Genomic DNA, 16,931 nt, shown 5'->3' on the forward strand with positions numbered 1-16,931 from the left:
ATTTCAGTCAGAAGTGCAACATAGCTGTGATTATGTACACTGATGTCAGCACAAATTTTAAAACTCCTTTGAATTTAGATAAACTGTCTTTAATCAACGTGGTATTGCTAAATGATATTTACATTCTTCACTTGGATAAAGGTTGTTGCTGTGGTATGAAGTACCAGTCTGGCAATTTGTTCTTCATTTACACACCATTGTCATTATGTTGTTCATAAATGTTAGTTTTCAATATATACCAAATGAAAAGTTAAATCAAACTATTCAGAGCTTTTTGCTGAAGGAAAACACTAGAAGTCAATTGTCATTTACAACAACTTATGAGAATAAAGAGAACTTACGACTTTGTGAGGAGTGAGGAGAGCAAGCAAAACATATCCAGGATCCCTGTGGCTGCTCATTCAGGGGAGGCTGGTGGCAGGTGAGATGGTAAGCTCTGTCACACTCGTCACAGAAGATCAGAGTGCCCTGTAGAGTGCATTTAGTATTTATAGCTGAACTAGTGGAACATCATTACACAATACATATTTCCTATTATTTAGTGGAAAGGATGTTATTGAATAAAAAAAACAATAAACATATAAATAAAATCTGCCACTGGTTAAGAAAATACTGCAATATCTGAAATTTTGTTTTTAAGTTTCAAGTAGCACTTACATCTTAAACATCTATCTGAATTGATGAAACTTCACGTTTTCAATACTTATCCTATAAGCCCTTCACAGCACATTACTCAAGCAGCAATCAACAGAGTTAACACAAAAGGAACATGGTCTTACAATATTGTGGTCCATGTTGCATATGGCACAGTGCTTGCAGTCCATGCATGTCCATGGTCCCATCCGACTACGGACAGCCAATTCTGCACTGTATCCCAGACAGCTTGGATGAGCTGAAACAAAAATGAACTTTCAAAATCAATATATATCTCCCAAATACATTAAGTAAGAATAAATTGAACATTCTAGCAAACCTTTAACACACACACACACACACACACACACACACACACACACACACACACACCGCGTAGTGTAGTTGCTAATTAGCACGCTCGATTCACAATCGAGAGGCCCGGGTTCGAGTCCCGGAAAGCAGCTAGGCAAATGGGCAAGCCTAATGTGTGGCCCCTGTTCACCTAGCAGTAAATAGGTACAGGATGTAACTCGGGGGGTTGTGGCCTCGCTTTCCCGGTGTGTGTTGTGTGTGATGCGGTCTCAGTCCTACCCGAAGATCGGTCTATGAGCTCTGAGCTCGCACCGTAATGGGGAAGACTGGCTGGGTGACCAGCAGGCGACCGAGGAGGTGAATTACACACACACACGTGTAATTCACCACTGTCATCTGCTGGTCACCCAGCCAGCCTTCCCTACTATGGAGCGAGCTGAACTCATAGACTGATCTTTGGGGTAGGATTGAGACCACAACACACTCCACACACCGGGAAAGCGAGGCCACAAATCCTCGAGTTAGATCCCGTACTTACTTGTTGCTAGGTGAACTGGGGCTACACATTAAGAAGCTTGCCCATTTGCCTTACCGCGCCCGGGACTCGAACCCGGACATTCTCGGTTTTGTGCCGAGCGTGCTAACCACTACACTACGTGGTGTGTGTGTGTGTGTGTGTTGAATGATTTGATAATTTCTAATAACTTTACCTCGGGCTGAACATCTGTGACACACCAACAGATCTTCCTGAACCGTGTGCTGCCCGACGGTCTGGAAGCAAACGTCACACCGGTGGATGGCCTTCTTACGACCCGCCACGGCCAGCCCTCCCTCGCTAGGGTCGAACACTTTCTTGGCTCTCTGGGGGAGATAAAGTAACAAATAACGTGAGGAAATGAGAAATATGAAAAAAAAAATTAGATATTGCATACACATGAGTTAGGAAAGCATATATTGGCAAATCAGACAGCAGTCGGTGTAAGGGTGCCACTTCAACCATTCACGTCTGGTAGCAAGGGTATACATGCATATAAAGGAGTGCTGTCCTACTACCACCCCTGCCACTGTTCGTCTACATGTAGCTATCATGTATCCGTCGTCCAAGCTTTCATGCCTTCCTATTGACACAGTGATAATATATATAGCAAATTTTAATTACGTGTAAACATGACAAAGGAAAAAAAAAAAAAAAAAAAAACTCAGAACATTTCAGACTGTCTCCCCAACATCTCTCGGAACACGGCACCCCAACTTGTGGCGCGTGGCCGCTGCTGCCTATCCGCTCGATATCAACCTCCCTTGTGCATACTAAGCGTTACGAAAGGTATGGACACCTCAGCTGGGTATATTTGCGATGATCGGGAATTTATACTGTTATGAAAGCAATGGGGCACATTAAATCTAGGCGTTACCTGAACGTACGTATTAAGGGAAAGTCACGGTGACAGTCTGCCTGAGAACCACAGACTCAAAACGGGGCGAAACTTGATCATCCGTGTACACCTCTGCTTGACACTTCCTATAGCAACACCTTCGGATTCTGTGATATCATCTTATAGGCACAAATATAGGTACGCGACGAAAGATAAAGAGCAACTACATACAGCGATGCTGTTAAGTGCAAAAGTAACCAAGTTTTAGTTTCATCTATGTATTATTCATTTTTATCCATATTATATACTTTTGACATCAATCTGGTCTTCAGCACATGGCTGCTGCGTGATACTTGACGTTGTATGTACGTACAAGGCACGCCTTACCGACCCTCTTCCTGCACTGTGACAGCCAACTTTACGTCTTCCTAGGGTGCCAAAGGCGTTGTCGTTTGTGTGTGATCCGCTGTGTCAATTCAAGAGATCAAGGTCAACTTAATGAACAACATTTACCTTCATATTACTAATCAAAAGAATAAAGTTGGAAAAAGGAACAAAACAAGTTCATTCGTCGATGAAACCGGGGTGAAAGGACATCATTCCTTGGTTCAGGATGCTGCAGCGGTCGGTGGCAAGGCTGGAGAGTGGAGAGCGAGTGGGTAGAATGACCGCCACCACTGCTGGCTGGCTGCTCGGTGTCGGTCTTTCGTAAGCTATACTCTAAGACAGTAATCACAGCTCGGGAAGTCAAGAAAAAACGCCTTGTTCTTAAAGCTTCCTCATTATGTTCATCATATCCATAACGATGGAACTTGTGATTATTTAGAAAATTTATTTTGAACAGTTTCAGTTAATACTATTAAAACATGAAGCAAACGGCAATACTGATAGTTGGCTACCGCTACTTGGTCATAGATGAAGGACAGACAGGAAGACGTATCTGTCGTCCAGCATCGCTCCACAGCTACAACTTGTGATGATGTGAAAGATTCGATAATTAAGACATTTCTACATAAAAAAATAATGCGTGTCATGTATGAAGCAATACAAGTATACATGTAAAATCTGTTCAATCTAACAACAGGAGGAAGTTGTTAAAGTAATGCCTACATTTCCACGCAATGAAGGTTCTGCATTAGCTCATAATCGACATGTAATATATATAGGATACGTAGATGAATGTGAAAAAAGAGTCAACTAATATTGGCGTTACGCAATAACTTGACATGTTACACAAAGTGATGGTGCATCGTCCCTTTTAATGTCCTTCAGCGCCGCACGGTCGCTTTGGTCAATACCATCAAATCTGACCATTCTAATCACTGCTAGTCTTTCAGTGACGCAACCTAAAGGCAAGTCTTTCCTAACATCCCCCAAGTTTTCCATCCATGCCTTCAAGAAGCTCCATGTAACAGATGAATTCAACACGTGGCCAGTTCTAACGAGTGTTTATCAGACAATCATGTGTCGACTCCCGACATCCCCCAGGGCTGCCCACGACACCTGTCCGGGCGATCCCACGAGACAAACATTAGTCATATTGATCCACACAGCAGCCATTTCGCCGCGGCAGATACACCGTAATATACTCATCGCTCCACTTTACCATGCGTATGCATATCGAAAACAAGGCATTCGCTATCCTGCGAACTGGCACCAACAAATCGACTTTACAAATGATGACATGGCATGACATATTCAATCATGTTAGCACATTCGGTCAAACATAAAATGCATGGGTTATTTTCCCCCATCATCCAACCCCCACACCGGTGACTCAATCGCCCCGACAAAGCAGAGAGAAGCCTTCATTCCACGACGGCTCCTTGCTGTCGTGAACTCACTTGTGCCGTGCTCCACTCACCCCATGCACAGCCGCCAGGCTGCCGCTCCCTTGTTCCCAACACCTCACCTACATCATCCACGAGAAGATATCATATATACGTACTGCTTTCATTTATCTAAATTACACGCTCAAACGTCATTTCTCGTTGGACTACATATTCATTCGTCCAACAAGACTGACAGATATACAGTTACATCCAGCATGTCCTTGTTCAATAACAAGTGGATAGTTATTTATCAAATAACTACCCGCAGTGACTAAACAGACACCCAGACTGTGGCGTATCAAGTAGACGCGAATGCCCTCGCTCCCTAGAGCGAGGGTTGGTAGCACTGGCGTGTGGCTGGTTGGCTATTCTCAACACTGGCAAGCTGTGACCGCTGCCACTCTTCCCATTAGCTATCCAGTTCCATCACACCTTGAGCATTTATGCGTCCCTGTCGCGAAATTAACTCATAATTCCCTTGTAAGTGGTCACATGGTCGTGAACACCAAATGAGGCGGGATGGGGGAGGGGGGGAGTGAGAGGAATCGTGGATTCTGCATAAACCAACCATGCTCGAGCCGGTCGCCTCACAGGACGTTAAAGTGAGTGGGAGTGCACGCCCGCTGCGCTCACACTGGCTTGGCAAGTTGAGTACTTATATCTACACTCCGTTTAGCGTTAGTTGAACAACATATTCCTGATTGGTGAGAAAGCTATTAACCATGTCAAGGATACATCCATGTCTGAATATTAGTTACAATGAATGTTATGACAACGCTCCACTGCAACAATCAAACCTGTTGATTTACCGTGCAAGTTGAACATGATTAGAGTGAAAACAGTGAGGAAGTAAATATGTCAACTGCTGATACCTTATTGCGACGGGATGGTGCTCGACCCCGTGACGAGGCCGGAGGGGTGGAGTAACTCTTGAGTGGGGGCCGCCCGCGCCGCCGGCCGGTCAGGCCTCGCTTCAGGACGGGCTCCTTGGTTGAATGACAAGCGACCAGTTGTTCATCTAATGGTTCTTCTTTAATTTCAACCAGGTTAGCGTTGTGTTTGGTCTCTTGAGCGTCCTCTTCTTCTACTTCCTCAATCATTCCTTCAACTCGGTAAGTTTCCTCATTGTACTCATCCTCAGGGACAGGCGAGGGAGGTGAGGGGGGAGGAGCAGGGGCGTCGGCGGGTACCACGTAGGTGATGAGAGTAGCGGTGCGGTGAGTTGTCTCAACACGCAGAAGTGTCCCAGCACGAATCTCGCGATGAAGCAGCACGTCCAGCTTGTCTACCAGGCGTCCATGTCCAAGGGCAACCAACTTTTCCTCAATTTGACTCTTACTGGCGCCGCCCGGGTCGCATGCCTCAACTGCCATCCGCAAAGCGCGACAGGTTGCCTCACTGTTCATAACATTCACTTTAGTACGAGTGGGCCGGCGCCGCACCAGGGCAGCCTTGGACCATGAAGCTGCCACACGATAGGAGGTAGCACCCTTATACTCCACGCGCAGTACATCCTCACTCTCCACGAGCTCATCAAGTACCGCCTCCGTCGTCGCCTCCGACAGTAGGTGCTCACGCCTTACATACCATGCAATCTTTCGAGCACTGGGTCTCACTCGGCGAGACCTGAGAACTCGGATAGCGTCAATTATAATTTCTCTTTCCTTGTTGGTAACCATGCTGACACTTCACTACGTAGGCTTCAACTACACAGGAAACACCTGCACAGAACGCGAGAGCTATGGATCGCCACTGCGTTGGGCCAGCCGGCGAGCGACAACTCCTCGCACCCCAGCTGATCTCCCGCCACAGCCGCACCCATCACGCATGCGCAGTAACCGCCCTCCGGCACCCACCGCCCCCGTCGCACCACTTGCTATATTCATGATCGATTGTAGTGTGATTGGTTTCACTTTATCTTTATATTATTTCCCAGATTACACTAGAATATGATCAAATTGACGAGCAAATAAGATATAAATCCCAAAACCTAACAAGTGTCACAAGCAAGAGAAAGTAAAACTGAACACATCGTACACTTCCAGATTACCAGTCTGCACCACACACGGACAAGCTTGGCTCTTTCACGGGAGAGTTTAAAGCTACAAAATTTTCGCGACTGCAGAATATCTCACCATAGTTAAGAATACGTGCAACTTATAACCTGAATTTAGTTCGCTATTATATTATGTTATACTTTAGCAGCTAGAGAATATCATGCAATGTCACTAGAGCATTAAATCAACCAAGGTCGTAAGGGACGATCCTTTGTCGCGGACGGCGCGTTGTGTCTCATGACCGGCGTGGCTTCTCTGCCTCACAATCCTGTGGGCGCCTCACGCCTCTCAGGTAGAACGGCTCTAGAAAATCCTACGCCCCTACCGCTCGAGAGAGAATGCATGCACCGAGGACGATCTTACTCTTTAAATACAAAAGAATGTAAAGCCTTCTTAGCTGTTCAATACTAACACACGCAATACCAGCTGGTTCTGGTTACCAGACACTTCAACATTAAATTCCTCGACAACACAACATATTCACTTATCAGAACAAAGTACTCGACCTCTAGGTATAGGCAAATCAATATAAACGACCGTAAACGCATAAAAGATGGTGAAGTCACACACCCATTCGGCAATAATCTTGAAGCTGAAAGGAGAAGCAGAATAGTAATGACGTGCTGTGATAGGCAGCTGTTCGTCTCGGCCCGGGTAACGCTGTGCCCGCATGGTTCCCGCATGGCCCACGCTTCCAAGCCTTCCACGAGTCACCACACTCCCTTGCACCCAAATGACAACATACTCTGGATAACACTAATACCACATCTACATGTATGGAAAAAGTGGAACAACGCAAGCTACTTTGTTGTCTCTTTTATGCTGCATAATTGCATAGCAGTTGGCTCAATTTCGTCGCACTGCGTGACAACGCCAAGCAACTTTTGTATCATCCTTCTCCAATGCTGAACAACGGCTCCTATCAACTCACTCACCATCAGCTTATCAGTACTGTGTCGTTATATACGTAATCTGGGCGCACCTTTAACAAATCAGAGGTGCCCCGCCCTATTGGGAATAACGACATATTTTAGGACACACCCAAAGAACTTAACACTGACGAGTGAGGAACACCTACGCTTTATTCTAGAAACATTAAAAGAATAAAAGAATGACATTTTCACTTCGACTAACACAGGTCTGCGTCAAGGTCAGCCATAACACCGCATGTGCAGCCCCAGCTCGTTGGCATTACACAAAGGGAATGACTTGTACACACTGGCTCTCTCTCTCTCTCTCTCTCTCTCTCTCTCTCTCTCTCTCTCTCTCTCTCTCCAAATAATAGTGGATGACATCGACTAAGGAGACTGAACAGGGCCATCTTATACGGGAAATAACGTCACGTATCAAACAGCTGGAGACAATCCTTGCTAGTCTCTCTCTCTCTCTCTCTCTAAAACATGAATTCATACATATGGTGAGATTCAGCTTCCCTGAGGCGGTTTCAAAATATGTGGTTTGGCACACCAAGATAACTGATAGCCTTCTGATAACACACACACACACACACACACACACACAAAGAGTAACATTATGAGAATGACCAATGAAGCATCTGGTAGTGTTGCTTGGATGTGTGGCTGGGGGAAACGCTTTTACCATAATTCATAAGGCTATTTTAATCCAATGAATCTACACAACAACACCTACAGTATGCAGTCGTGTTTCATCCAACAAGTCATCCATTCAATAAAGAAAGCTACGTATGTTCAGCAGTGGTCTCTTAGCCACAGCCTACAGTGTACGAGAGAGCGTCGCAACCGGTAAATCCGGCCAGAATGAGGCTGCTCACATGCACCGCTGCCGCCGCCACTCCGCCGCCTGGACCTCCCTCCCTCCCATCTGTCGCGCGCTGACGATACATACCGACGATTACATTACCACGCTTTTGTCCTGCATGATCAGCAATTATTTAACGCTAACCAAAATGCAAACATAATAGCCATCAAAGAGAATTCTACTCACTTCACGATGCTACTTGATTCATAGGATTCACTTACATAGCACAAATAACAGATAATTTCAATAAAGCAAATATGTCAAAGACAACGGACTCCAAGATAAAAAAAAAAAAAAAAAAAGTGGCATGCAAGACATATTTCCTGTATTCCGGACTCGCCCTTTAGCTGGTAGGCGGAAATCAAGCCCGCGACTGGCGCGGTGTGAGGCCCTCCAGCGCCGGGTCATGTGTGCTGCCACCAGACCGCACTCACCAAGTCAATCAATACACTCACCACGCTTACACTGGGGCCTCACAACCCTTAAACACTTTGAATGAGTTGGTCTGGTGACTTAAGAGATTTAAAAGTCGACTTCACGATGTCTATACTTGTGCCTCGAGAGAAATGTTTCAGTATGATGTGTTCCGTACTGACTACAGATTTCCCATCCCTTCAGAGGGTAATGTAAGTAATGTTAATGGTGCGATAACGCTAAAGTGATAAAACAAACTGGTACTGTACAATGCTATTCTACCGCGTCTACATTTAAGACATTTTAATCAGGAGGCAAAACTAATGTTCTATACGAATAATATGTGTATCCACAACCGGCGAGGCGGAGAAGCATGTCGCTTTGGTGTATTTTCAGACAAGCGGCTCCAGAGCGCGTCAGACGCTCGATAGCTTGGTCTAAATTCTCTCCGGGGACAAGTTTGCCGGGGCATCTCCAATCTACGTATATGTGTTGGGCGTTTCTCGTACATATTTGTCGTTTCCTATGCTCAATAATAATGACGAGAGAGAGAGAGAGAGAGAGAGAGAGAGAGAGAGAGAGAGAGAGACGATAAATGGCAAGTGAAAATAAATATTCCGTTTACAGTACAACTTATAAAGGAAGGACATCCCGGCTGTCACACTCTATATGTCAGCAGTAAAGGAACAAGCGCAGGAGTGTGTGATCGACCCAGCAGCAGCAGCAGCAGCAGCAGCAGCAGCAGCAGGCCCGGTGAGGAAGCTGTGTGTGTGTGGTGGGGCGGCATGGTGGGAGCGGCTCTCGACACGCAGCCAGGGAGGGAGGAGCGGCGTCAGTGACGTGGCGAGCCACCCTACTCTCTTCCTGTTCTCTCCTAATGAAAAAGAGCACCTTGCCACTAACCGTGCCCACGTTGCATCGCACGTAATGACCTTGTACACACACTCATCCTGTGTGTGCGCAAAAATTCCTCTCACGGGCATTAAGATAACTTTATACATATAATACGAAAAATGGCGGGCGGGATTGAGCGTCCATCTCGCGGGTAAGCGGCTGCATCACGCCAGCCGCGGCCCTCGTCACCAACCCCACACCCTTGACTGCATCAACACCTGCCATTCAACACTCCGAGAGATCATAACTCCCACATTATTATTATGGAATTGATTTAACGAGCACAATGTAGAGGAGCTACCCAGCTATTTGTCGTGATTATTTATTGTCTAATTTGACACAGTGATCCAGATTTGAAGGACTATAACACTAAATCCGACAACAAAAACAACAATGGCTATTCTCGTCCAGGAGATGGATGTGTAACAATTGACGACATATAAGCTTCACAGATAAGCAAATACACCCCACTGGCAGTGCCAAACATAAACAACAACCTTCATCACCGTGACTGTCGTAATTTCTGTTCAATTGTGATGCCTCATGCCTGCGATGAAAACTCCGGAGGAGTTACCCTTTAAATGTTGTCGTTTTCTTTGACATGAATTCTAAGTAGAACCTTTCCAAATTTCATTCACTCTTAAAGAGTAACAACGGAATTTAGCTTTGCATACACTGTTTGCATTTATTTCTCCCTGTATCATTCTCAACATATTCGAATATCAAGATCTCGTTACTAAAGTTGTGTACTTTTTATGTTTTATCAGTAAACATACCAATGCGTATAAGCAGCGTATTGTATGATTTTACTGAATATATCCCCAAGTTATTATAGTTTCTATACTCCACACTCCGGTGTATATGTGATTAAGCATATACTAAGAAAATACTAAGAAAGGCAATATAGTGTTATAGGCTACCTACATCTTGTTTCAACATTTTCTTCCTCACGTTATATTTGTTAATCTTCAAAGGTTCAACGGGAAATTCCATTCAACAAAATAAAACGAACGCTAATACTACTAATACCAGAGTACTATGCAATGCATTCTTGCTTTGTGTTACAAAATTAATAACCACAAACAAGCATTCTCCAAGTCAGGCCTCAGGATCAATATTAGCTCAGCAGCCAAGCTAGGTAGTGCCAGCCAACACCTGCTGCTGACGTCTTGGTAACACACACACACACACACACACACACACACACTTTCTTTACATCACAAACATCTCTGTATTCAGATAGGTTATCATTGTTATTGTAATTGCTAATTTCCAATACAATCACTATGATTTTTGTCAGACTTCATGGAGGCTTTTGTTCTGTTATACGGAAAATATTTATTGCATGTATTTTTTTTTTTCTTTTACTTAGGGAGAAGACACTTATTGCCAGTCCTGTTTTCCTAAAGGCAACAATGATTTCTCCATGCTACATGCACCTGCATCTCTCTAATGAAAGTAAACATCTTATATATTAATGAACTCCACATTACATATCAACACATACCACAAATAATTTCTGAACCTGCTAGTCTTATTATCATGAATTATTTCCTGCTGAAACAATATAATAACTATAACTAACTTCTGCAACTGAAGATAATCACCGTTTTCTGTAATATAATACATTACAGAATACATGGGAGATTAAATGAAGGCTTCATATCAAACAAAGACTTAATGTATGGCTTCAATTATATACAAGATTATGTATGAAACAATAAAACTCTTGATGAATAACTATCAATCAATCAATCTTCTATCTATCTATCTATCAGTCTATCTACCTGGCTATAACAAAAGAGCCTCTACTTCAAACTATCCAAACATTCCATTTTTATTTGTTCATTTTAAATATTTGTCCTCTATCAGCACTTCTTACACACATGTACTCCTTTATCCTTATCCTTCTATCTTCCAAGTGGCCCTCTTCTCCTGTTTGCATTTTCAAATTAGCTCAGCCATACATATTATTTTTATAAACTCATTATTCTTCATCCTCTCAAAATGGCAATACCATATCAGTGTGTTCCATCATCCCTTTTATAACTCCATTATCTACACTACCTGCACAGACACTCTTACCAAATCCCTTATACACATGCCCTTCTCAGATCAGTCATTTCCTGAGCATGCACTCTCAATTATTGTTGTGCCCATTTCTTGTTTCAGTCCATAATCCACATGTCTATATTGCCAGGAAAATACTATTCATTCATTAAACCTAATTTTATATCCAGACATTTTTTTCCACTTTTGTGATATGCATTTGAACCTATGACAAACTTACTTAAGCTCACCTCATCCATTCTCTCTCCTCCCATGATCAACTCACACTTCCCAGTACATGCCACATTCATCCTACAGGGCATCCTAATTCATACATTTCTTTCTTTCTTTCTTCTCTAATACTATCATGTTTTCTCAACATCTTCTTAAGTTTGCATTTCACATATACCTTAGGAAATTTATCCACCACACTCTGAAGCTTCCATTTACTGTTAGCTTGACAGTGCCACCTATACATAAGCTACAAAAACTCTATTATGTTTCAGCCTTGTACTAATATTTCCTACTTTAGCCTTCATCTCCCTCATGCTGACATGTATAGATGTATCAAAAAACCTTGGGAGACATCACACATCCTTGTCTTGCTCCAGAAAAAAAAACTCTACAAGTTCTCCCTCCATCCTTATATAAGTACTTACATCCCTAGTTAATTCTTTCTATCAACTGCCCTCCTACACCATAAATCTCAAAAAAATTTCTTTTGTTTGTGTATCCATCAGGTATTCCTCACTCCCATTTGTTCCATCTACTCCCCACTTTCCAACTACACCTGCTACCTCATTACATAACCTTTTGATTATTTCAATAATTTCTATAACTACAAAACTTTCTCATCTCTTGTCCTTTATCCACTCTACTATCTAAAGGTGAATATGAATATAAACAAATCAATGAACGCTTAATTACCCTTACTGCCTACATCAGAGTAGATCCTTGCCACCCACATGCCTCTATTTCTTTCAATACAATTTGGGACATATGAGGGCATACCTTTATTTTCCTCTTCCATCACTTCTCTCACTCCCTTCTATACATCACACGATCTCATTTCTTTTCATGCAATCATACATTCCATAATCTTTCAAGTCTGTCTCTTGCATTTCTGATTAACAACTACAAAAAATTTAAAAAATAGAAAATGAACTGTTTAGGGAATATATTATGCTAATTTTCAGTTTTCCTTTCCAAGGTATGTTTATACCATCTACAAAAATAATCTCTCAAGTTTGTTTTTATTCCCTTCCCATTCTATTGCTTCATTGCTCAGGACAAACACAGACAAATTATTTCTATGATGGAAAAGAGCTCTCTCATATTTTTTGCCATGATGATAATTTTCTTTGTAATAATACATGTATTAGATTTGTGTCTGTCTGTCTTAACAAGTAACGTAAACTTACCTTATTGCGTTTTGGTCTTTCTTCATCTGGCATTTGAATCATGCGTGGATGGACACAATGATACAGCCCCTGATGAAGAAAGGAAAATCTTATTAGATACAGCATACTTTACTGAGCATCAATGATAAATCAACTATAATAAATCAATTGCTTGAGAAGTATGTATCAGCTATGTACAAAAAATAAATCATGGATTTAATGAAAACTGCAACTCATATTTGGTCTGTCTATTTTGTATATCTAATACCTGCAAGCCAGACCTTACAGGTGAAAGATATGGAAGAGTGAAAATACTTATAAACTCTTGCCACCTGAACACCTATAAAGTAATCCTTTAAAAAAAATATACATATATACACAGAAAAAAAAACTTGACATGTAGAGATTAGTGTTCTTCAGTGAAAATTGTGATACTGACTAACTTGTTATCAAAAGAGGGAAATTATTGCTTATGCATTCTTAACTCCTCATACTCTAGCGGTTTCATAACTTCCACCACAATAAATTTGTATTACAGGGAAAGCCAGATAATATGAGCAATTCGGATCCATCTTGATTGCTTATATTAAGAAAACAAAGAACTAATGGATAAAAAGGGATTAGCTTAAAGGCAAGTTTATCAAGCTAAAATATACGATATCTAACACAACAAATGTGTCTATAAGACTTGTCAATAAAGCAACCTGAAAGAGAAAACAGCATACAAAGAATATAATCATGTAGTATCGTTACATATATAAAATGTGCAGAACACTCACCAATGCTTAGTGCATAATTGTGCCTCTTAACAATGTCTACCTTCTTTGTAAGTGCTATCAGTGCTGTAAGTTGCTTAGCCTCACTCTTAAGACTCACACTGTAACTCACTGGTTGCTTAGGAGGCACAGTTAGCACTCAATAGACAAAATAAGGCACACTCTCTACACCATGTGGTCAGTCACACACATCATCATCACACCAAAGACAGCAAATGAAAGAACATGTCAGCAGTAACACTGTAACACAACCAAGCACCAATATATCACATAAAGCATCCTACATTGTATTTGTACTATATTGTAAATGTGCCTGCAGTATATTAACAAGCAGTAAGCCCATAAGGATGGGAGTCCAAAAGATAATGAGTTTATTTTAAAAGAAGACAAGCATGGTCAATGAATGTTAAATAAGGGACAAGGGAGAAGCACACAGTTGTCTTCCAGTGTTCACAAACAATTATTTTTAATATCTAATATTTCTTATAGTTGTAAAACCAAAAATATATGCATAAAGTAATAAATTTCCATTTTCCAACATATGAGGGGTGTTCAATAACTCAGAAGGAGCAAAAATAGAGCAAAGGTTCACTCAACATACTTTTTTTACTTTTTAGTATAAATGCCTTAAACTATGATGCAGTTTTCCAGTCTAATTTTTAACTATGAAAATCTGTCCCTGAAGAATGGTGGGTTGATGCCCTCCAGAATCTCCTTAATCTTCCCCTTGGTCTCTTGTCATCAGTGAAATGATGTGCTGCAGCTGCTTCTTCATGTGTGGGAAAAGATGAAGGTCAGAGGGTGTCAGATTACCAGAACAAGGCAACAATTTGAGACTGTATGGCATAATTTTTATTCATAGGTATCATACTCTTGTGTGCATGAACACTGTCACCATGACTAGTGATGACTTCATGGAGGAGGGATGCTTCCATTGCTTCCATCTGGCTTTGGATTCTGGAGCGTAGTGAGGAACCAAAATTTCATTGTTTCATTGAGTCACGAATCTCTCCAGATCTACTCTTATGAGCACTTAAGTAATCATCAAGTTGCTCTGTTGTTTGCCCATCAACATTATTGGATCCTGTTTGACAGGCACCTTGGAAAGGTTGAGGTGATCATAAAAGATGGTAACAACAGAGCCATTACTAATCTCCAATTGAGAAGCAATGTATCACAATGAGAGCTGGTGATTATCCATGACCACACTCTCCACCATGGCCACAGTTTCTTTGGTGACCATTGTACTGTTGTGACTTAGAGGTCACACGGGTTTCAGCCATGCATGAAGAAAGCAGTCTTATGTTTGCCAGAGGAATAGGATAGGTCACTGTCCCCTAGTATTGTCCATAATTCCTCATGAATCAGATGTGGTGCTTTCCCTCAACTCAGAGAAAACTATAACAGCCCACTGTTCAACTTCATTTATTTAGCTGGAAGGCACCATCCTCACTCATCAGTCATAGTTGAAGTGAATAAGATATTGTAAAGGATGCCAACCATTGTCTTACTTGATGGAACATGTATGACTGTTCCAGCCATGGCAGGTTCCAATCTTCCCTCCTTCTATATTAGGCTGAGAACCCTTGTAGAAAATGGCACCTCACACCTGAATAACTTTCATATAGGTGCTAAACATATTATAAAACAAAATACCACATATCAAACCTATGAGAAGTGAAGTACATCTGATTGCAATATACTAAAATATTACAACACATACAATTATATTACTTCAATCTCACAACAAATTACTTTCTTACATGACACACTTTTTCCCTAAAACAACTGTCTATAAAGTGTACTTGTATACACATATCCATAACATGTAAGTGCAACTGGCCACTACAAGTAGTAAGCTTCACTTGTAACATGTAACATTCATTGATGGAAGGGAAAGATAAGGGAGAGAGGGACAGTTCTCTACCCTCATCATATCCCTCTCAACCTTACTTTTTCTTCCCTTCAAGTGAATGCTTTGAGCAAAGTCCACTACTTGTAGTGTTTTGTGGTTACAATCTCACCAGTCTTGACAATGCTGGGTGGAATGTGGCTAATTGTACCACTTCTTTTTCTTTTTTTTTTTATACCATGTGGGCTTTTCACGGGAATTTATGGGGTAAAGGGGATACTTTTTAGGGTATCTCCTATCTTAAAGCCCACCCGCTAGGAAACCGTTGCCCTGAGTGAGGAAGCCCAACCTACACCCAGACCATGGACAGGATTCGAACCCGTGCGCTTGGAGACCTCTAGGATCCCAAAGCACGCATGGTTCCACTGTATTTTAAACTATCCTTTGGAAAAATTCCTGTACCCTAGGGTGCACCATACACCCAGGCTGACTATCATTGCTATATATATATATATAAAAGAAAAAATAAGTTAAGTAGGCTCACCGTTCTGTTCAAGGTGTACCTGAAGGACGGGTCAGGCGTCCTGCTACCCCGCCCCCGGCCCCGCCCTCCACCCCGCGTGCGTCCCCTGCTTGCCATGAAGTACTGTGGGAACAGGAAGTATTAGTAGCTGTTACACTTCATTTATATTAAATTTAACCAATTCAGTTAACTAATTTAGCTCATATTTTGTGAGCTGCAAACATTATACTACAATATATCTTTAGAAAACCAAAATGCATACTAGGAAAACTAGTCACTTGATGGCTAATATACTGGAACTAAATGACTAAAAGCCCACAGATAAGATTAAAATAAATTTGAAATACAATACAATAGAAATAATGGCAAATTTAAAATAATAAACATCTTTACAAGTAAAAAAAATAAACAAACATAAAAGCAAAAAAATCCATCCATCATGTCAGCCATGCTTAAAATACACTGAAAAATAAGATAGATAAAAAAACTCTACTAATAAATATAACTTTTACATAACAAAAATATAGCTAGGAAAGATTATAAATCTACTAATAAAATAAGTGCATATCAATAACTGCCATAGAAAACTGCTAAAAAAGACAAAAAAATCATGCAAATGACCACAAAAAGTCCAGCTAAGGTGTAATGCCTGACACGAATAACAATGTTAAAATTCTCCACAACAAATGAAACCCCCAGACAAGGACAGCATCTTTAGTATGTACCACACATGCAAGGAGCACCTGTGAGAGTATTTCATTCCAGTGTTAGACCTGCAGAAAATTACACACAATAAAAATCCAGTGCGGTGCTGTCTGACCCCCTAAAAGTAAATAAAATAAAATAGATAAAAGATAATAAACAAATAAATCAAGAGAGAAAAAAAAAAACAAATAAATAGTGAATAGAATGAAATACAATAAAATAGTAATAATAATAACAATAATGATAATGATAATAATAACAATAATAATAATAATAATAATAACAACAACAATTGTAATAACAATAATATAATAATAATAATAACAATA

The 16,931-nt window shown here is 41.2% G+C and overlaps 1 protein-coding gene across 1 annotated transcript in view; it reads right to left on the reverse strand.

The window, feature by feature from the left end:
• LOC123498586 (chromodomain-helicase-DNA-binding protein Mi-2 homolog) overlaps positions 1-5,972 on the reverse strand; it is a 9,498-nt gene extending 3,526 nt beyond the window's left edge. Inside the window, exons 1-4 of the mRNA XM_045245844.1 lie at positions 5,026-5,972; positions 1,659-1,809; positions 780-892; positions 342-468 (exon numbers count right to left, since the gene is read on the reverse strand). Coding sequence (XP_045101779.1) covers positions 342-468; positions 780-892; positions 1,659-1,809; positions 5,026-5,832 — 1,198 coding nt within the window. The 5' untranslated portion in view covers positions 5,833-5,972. The remainder of the gene's footprint in view (positions 1-341; positions 469-779; positions 893-1,658; positions 1,810-5,025) is intronic.
• Between the last annotated feature and the right edge of the window lie 10,959 nt (positions 5,973-16,931).

Source organism: Portunus trituberculatus, chromosome 48 (assembly GCF_017591435.1).
Source record: "Portunus trituberculatus isolate SZX2019 chromosome 48, ASM1759143v1, whole genome shotgun sequence".
In the NCBI taxonomy this organism is placed as follows: domain Eukaryota; kingdom Metazoa; phylum Arthropoda; class Malacostraca; order Decapoda; family Portunidae; genus Portunus; species Portunus trituberculatus.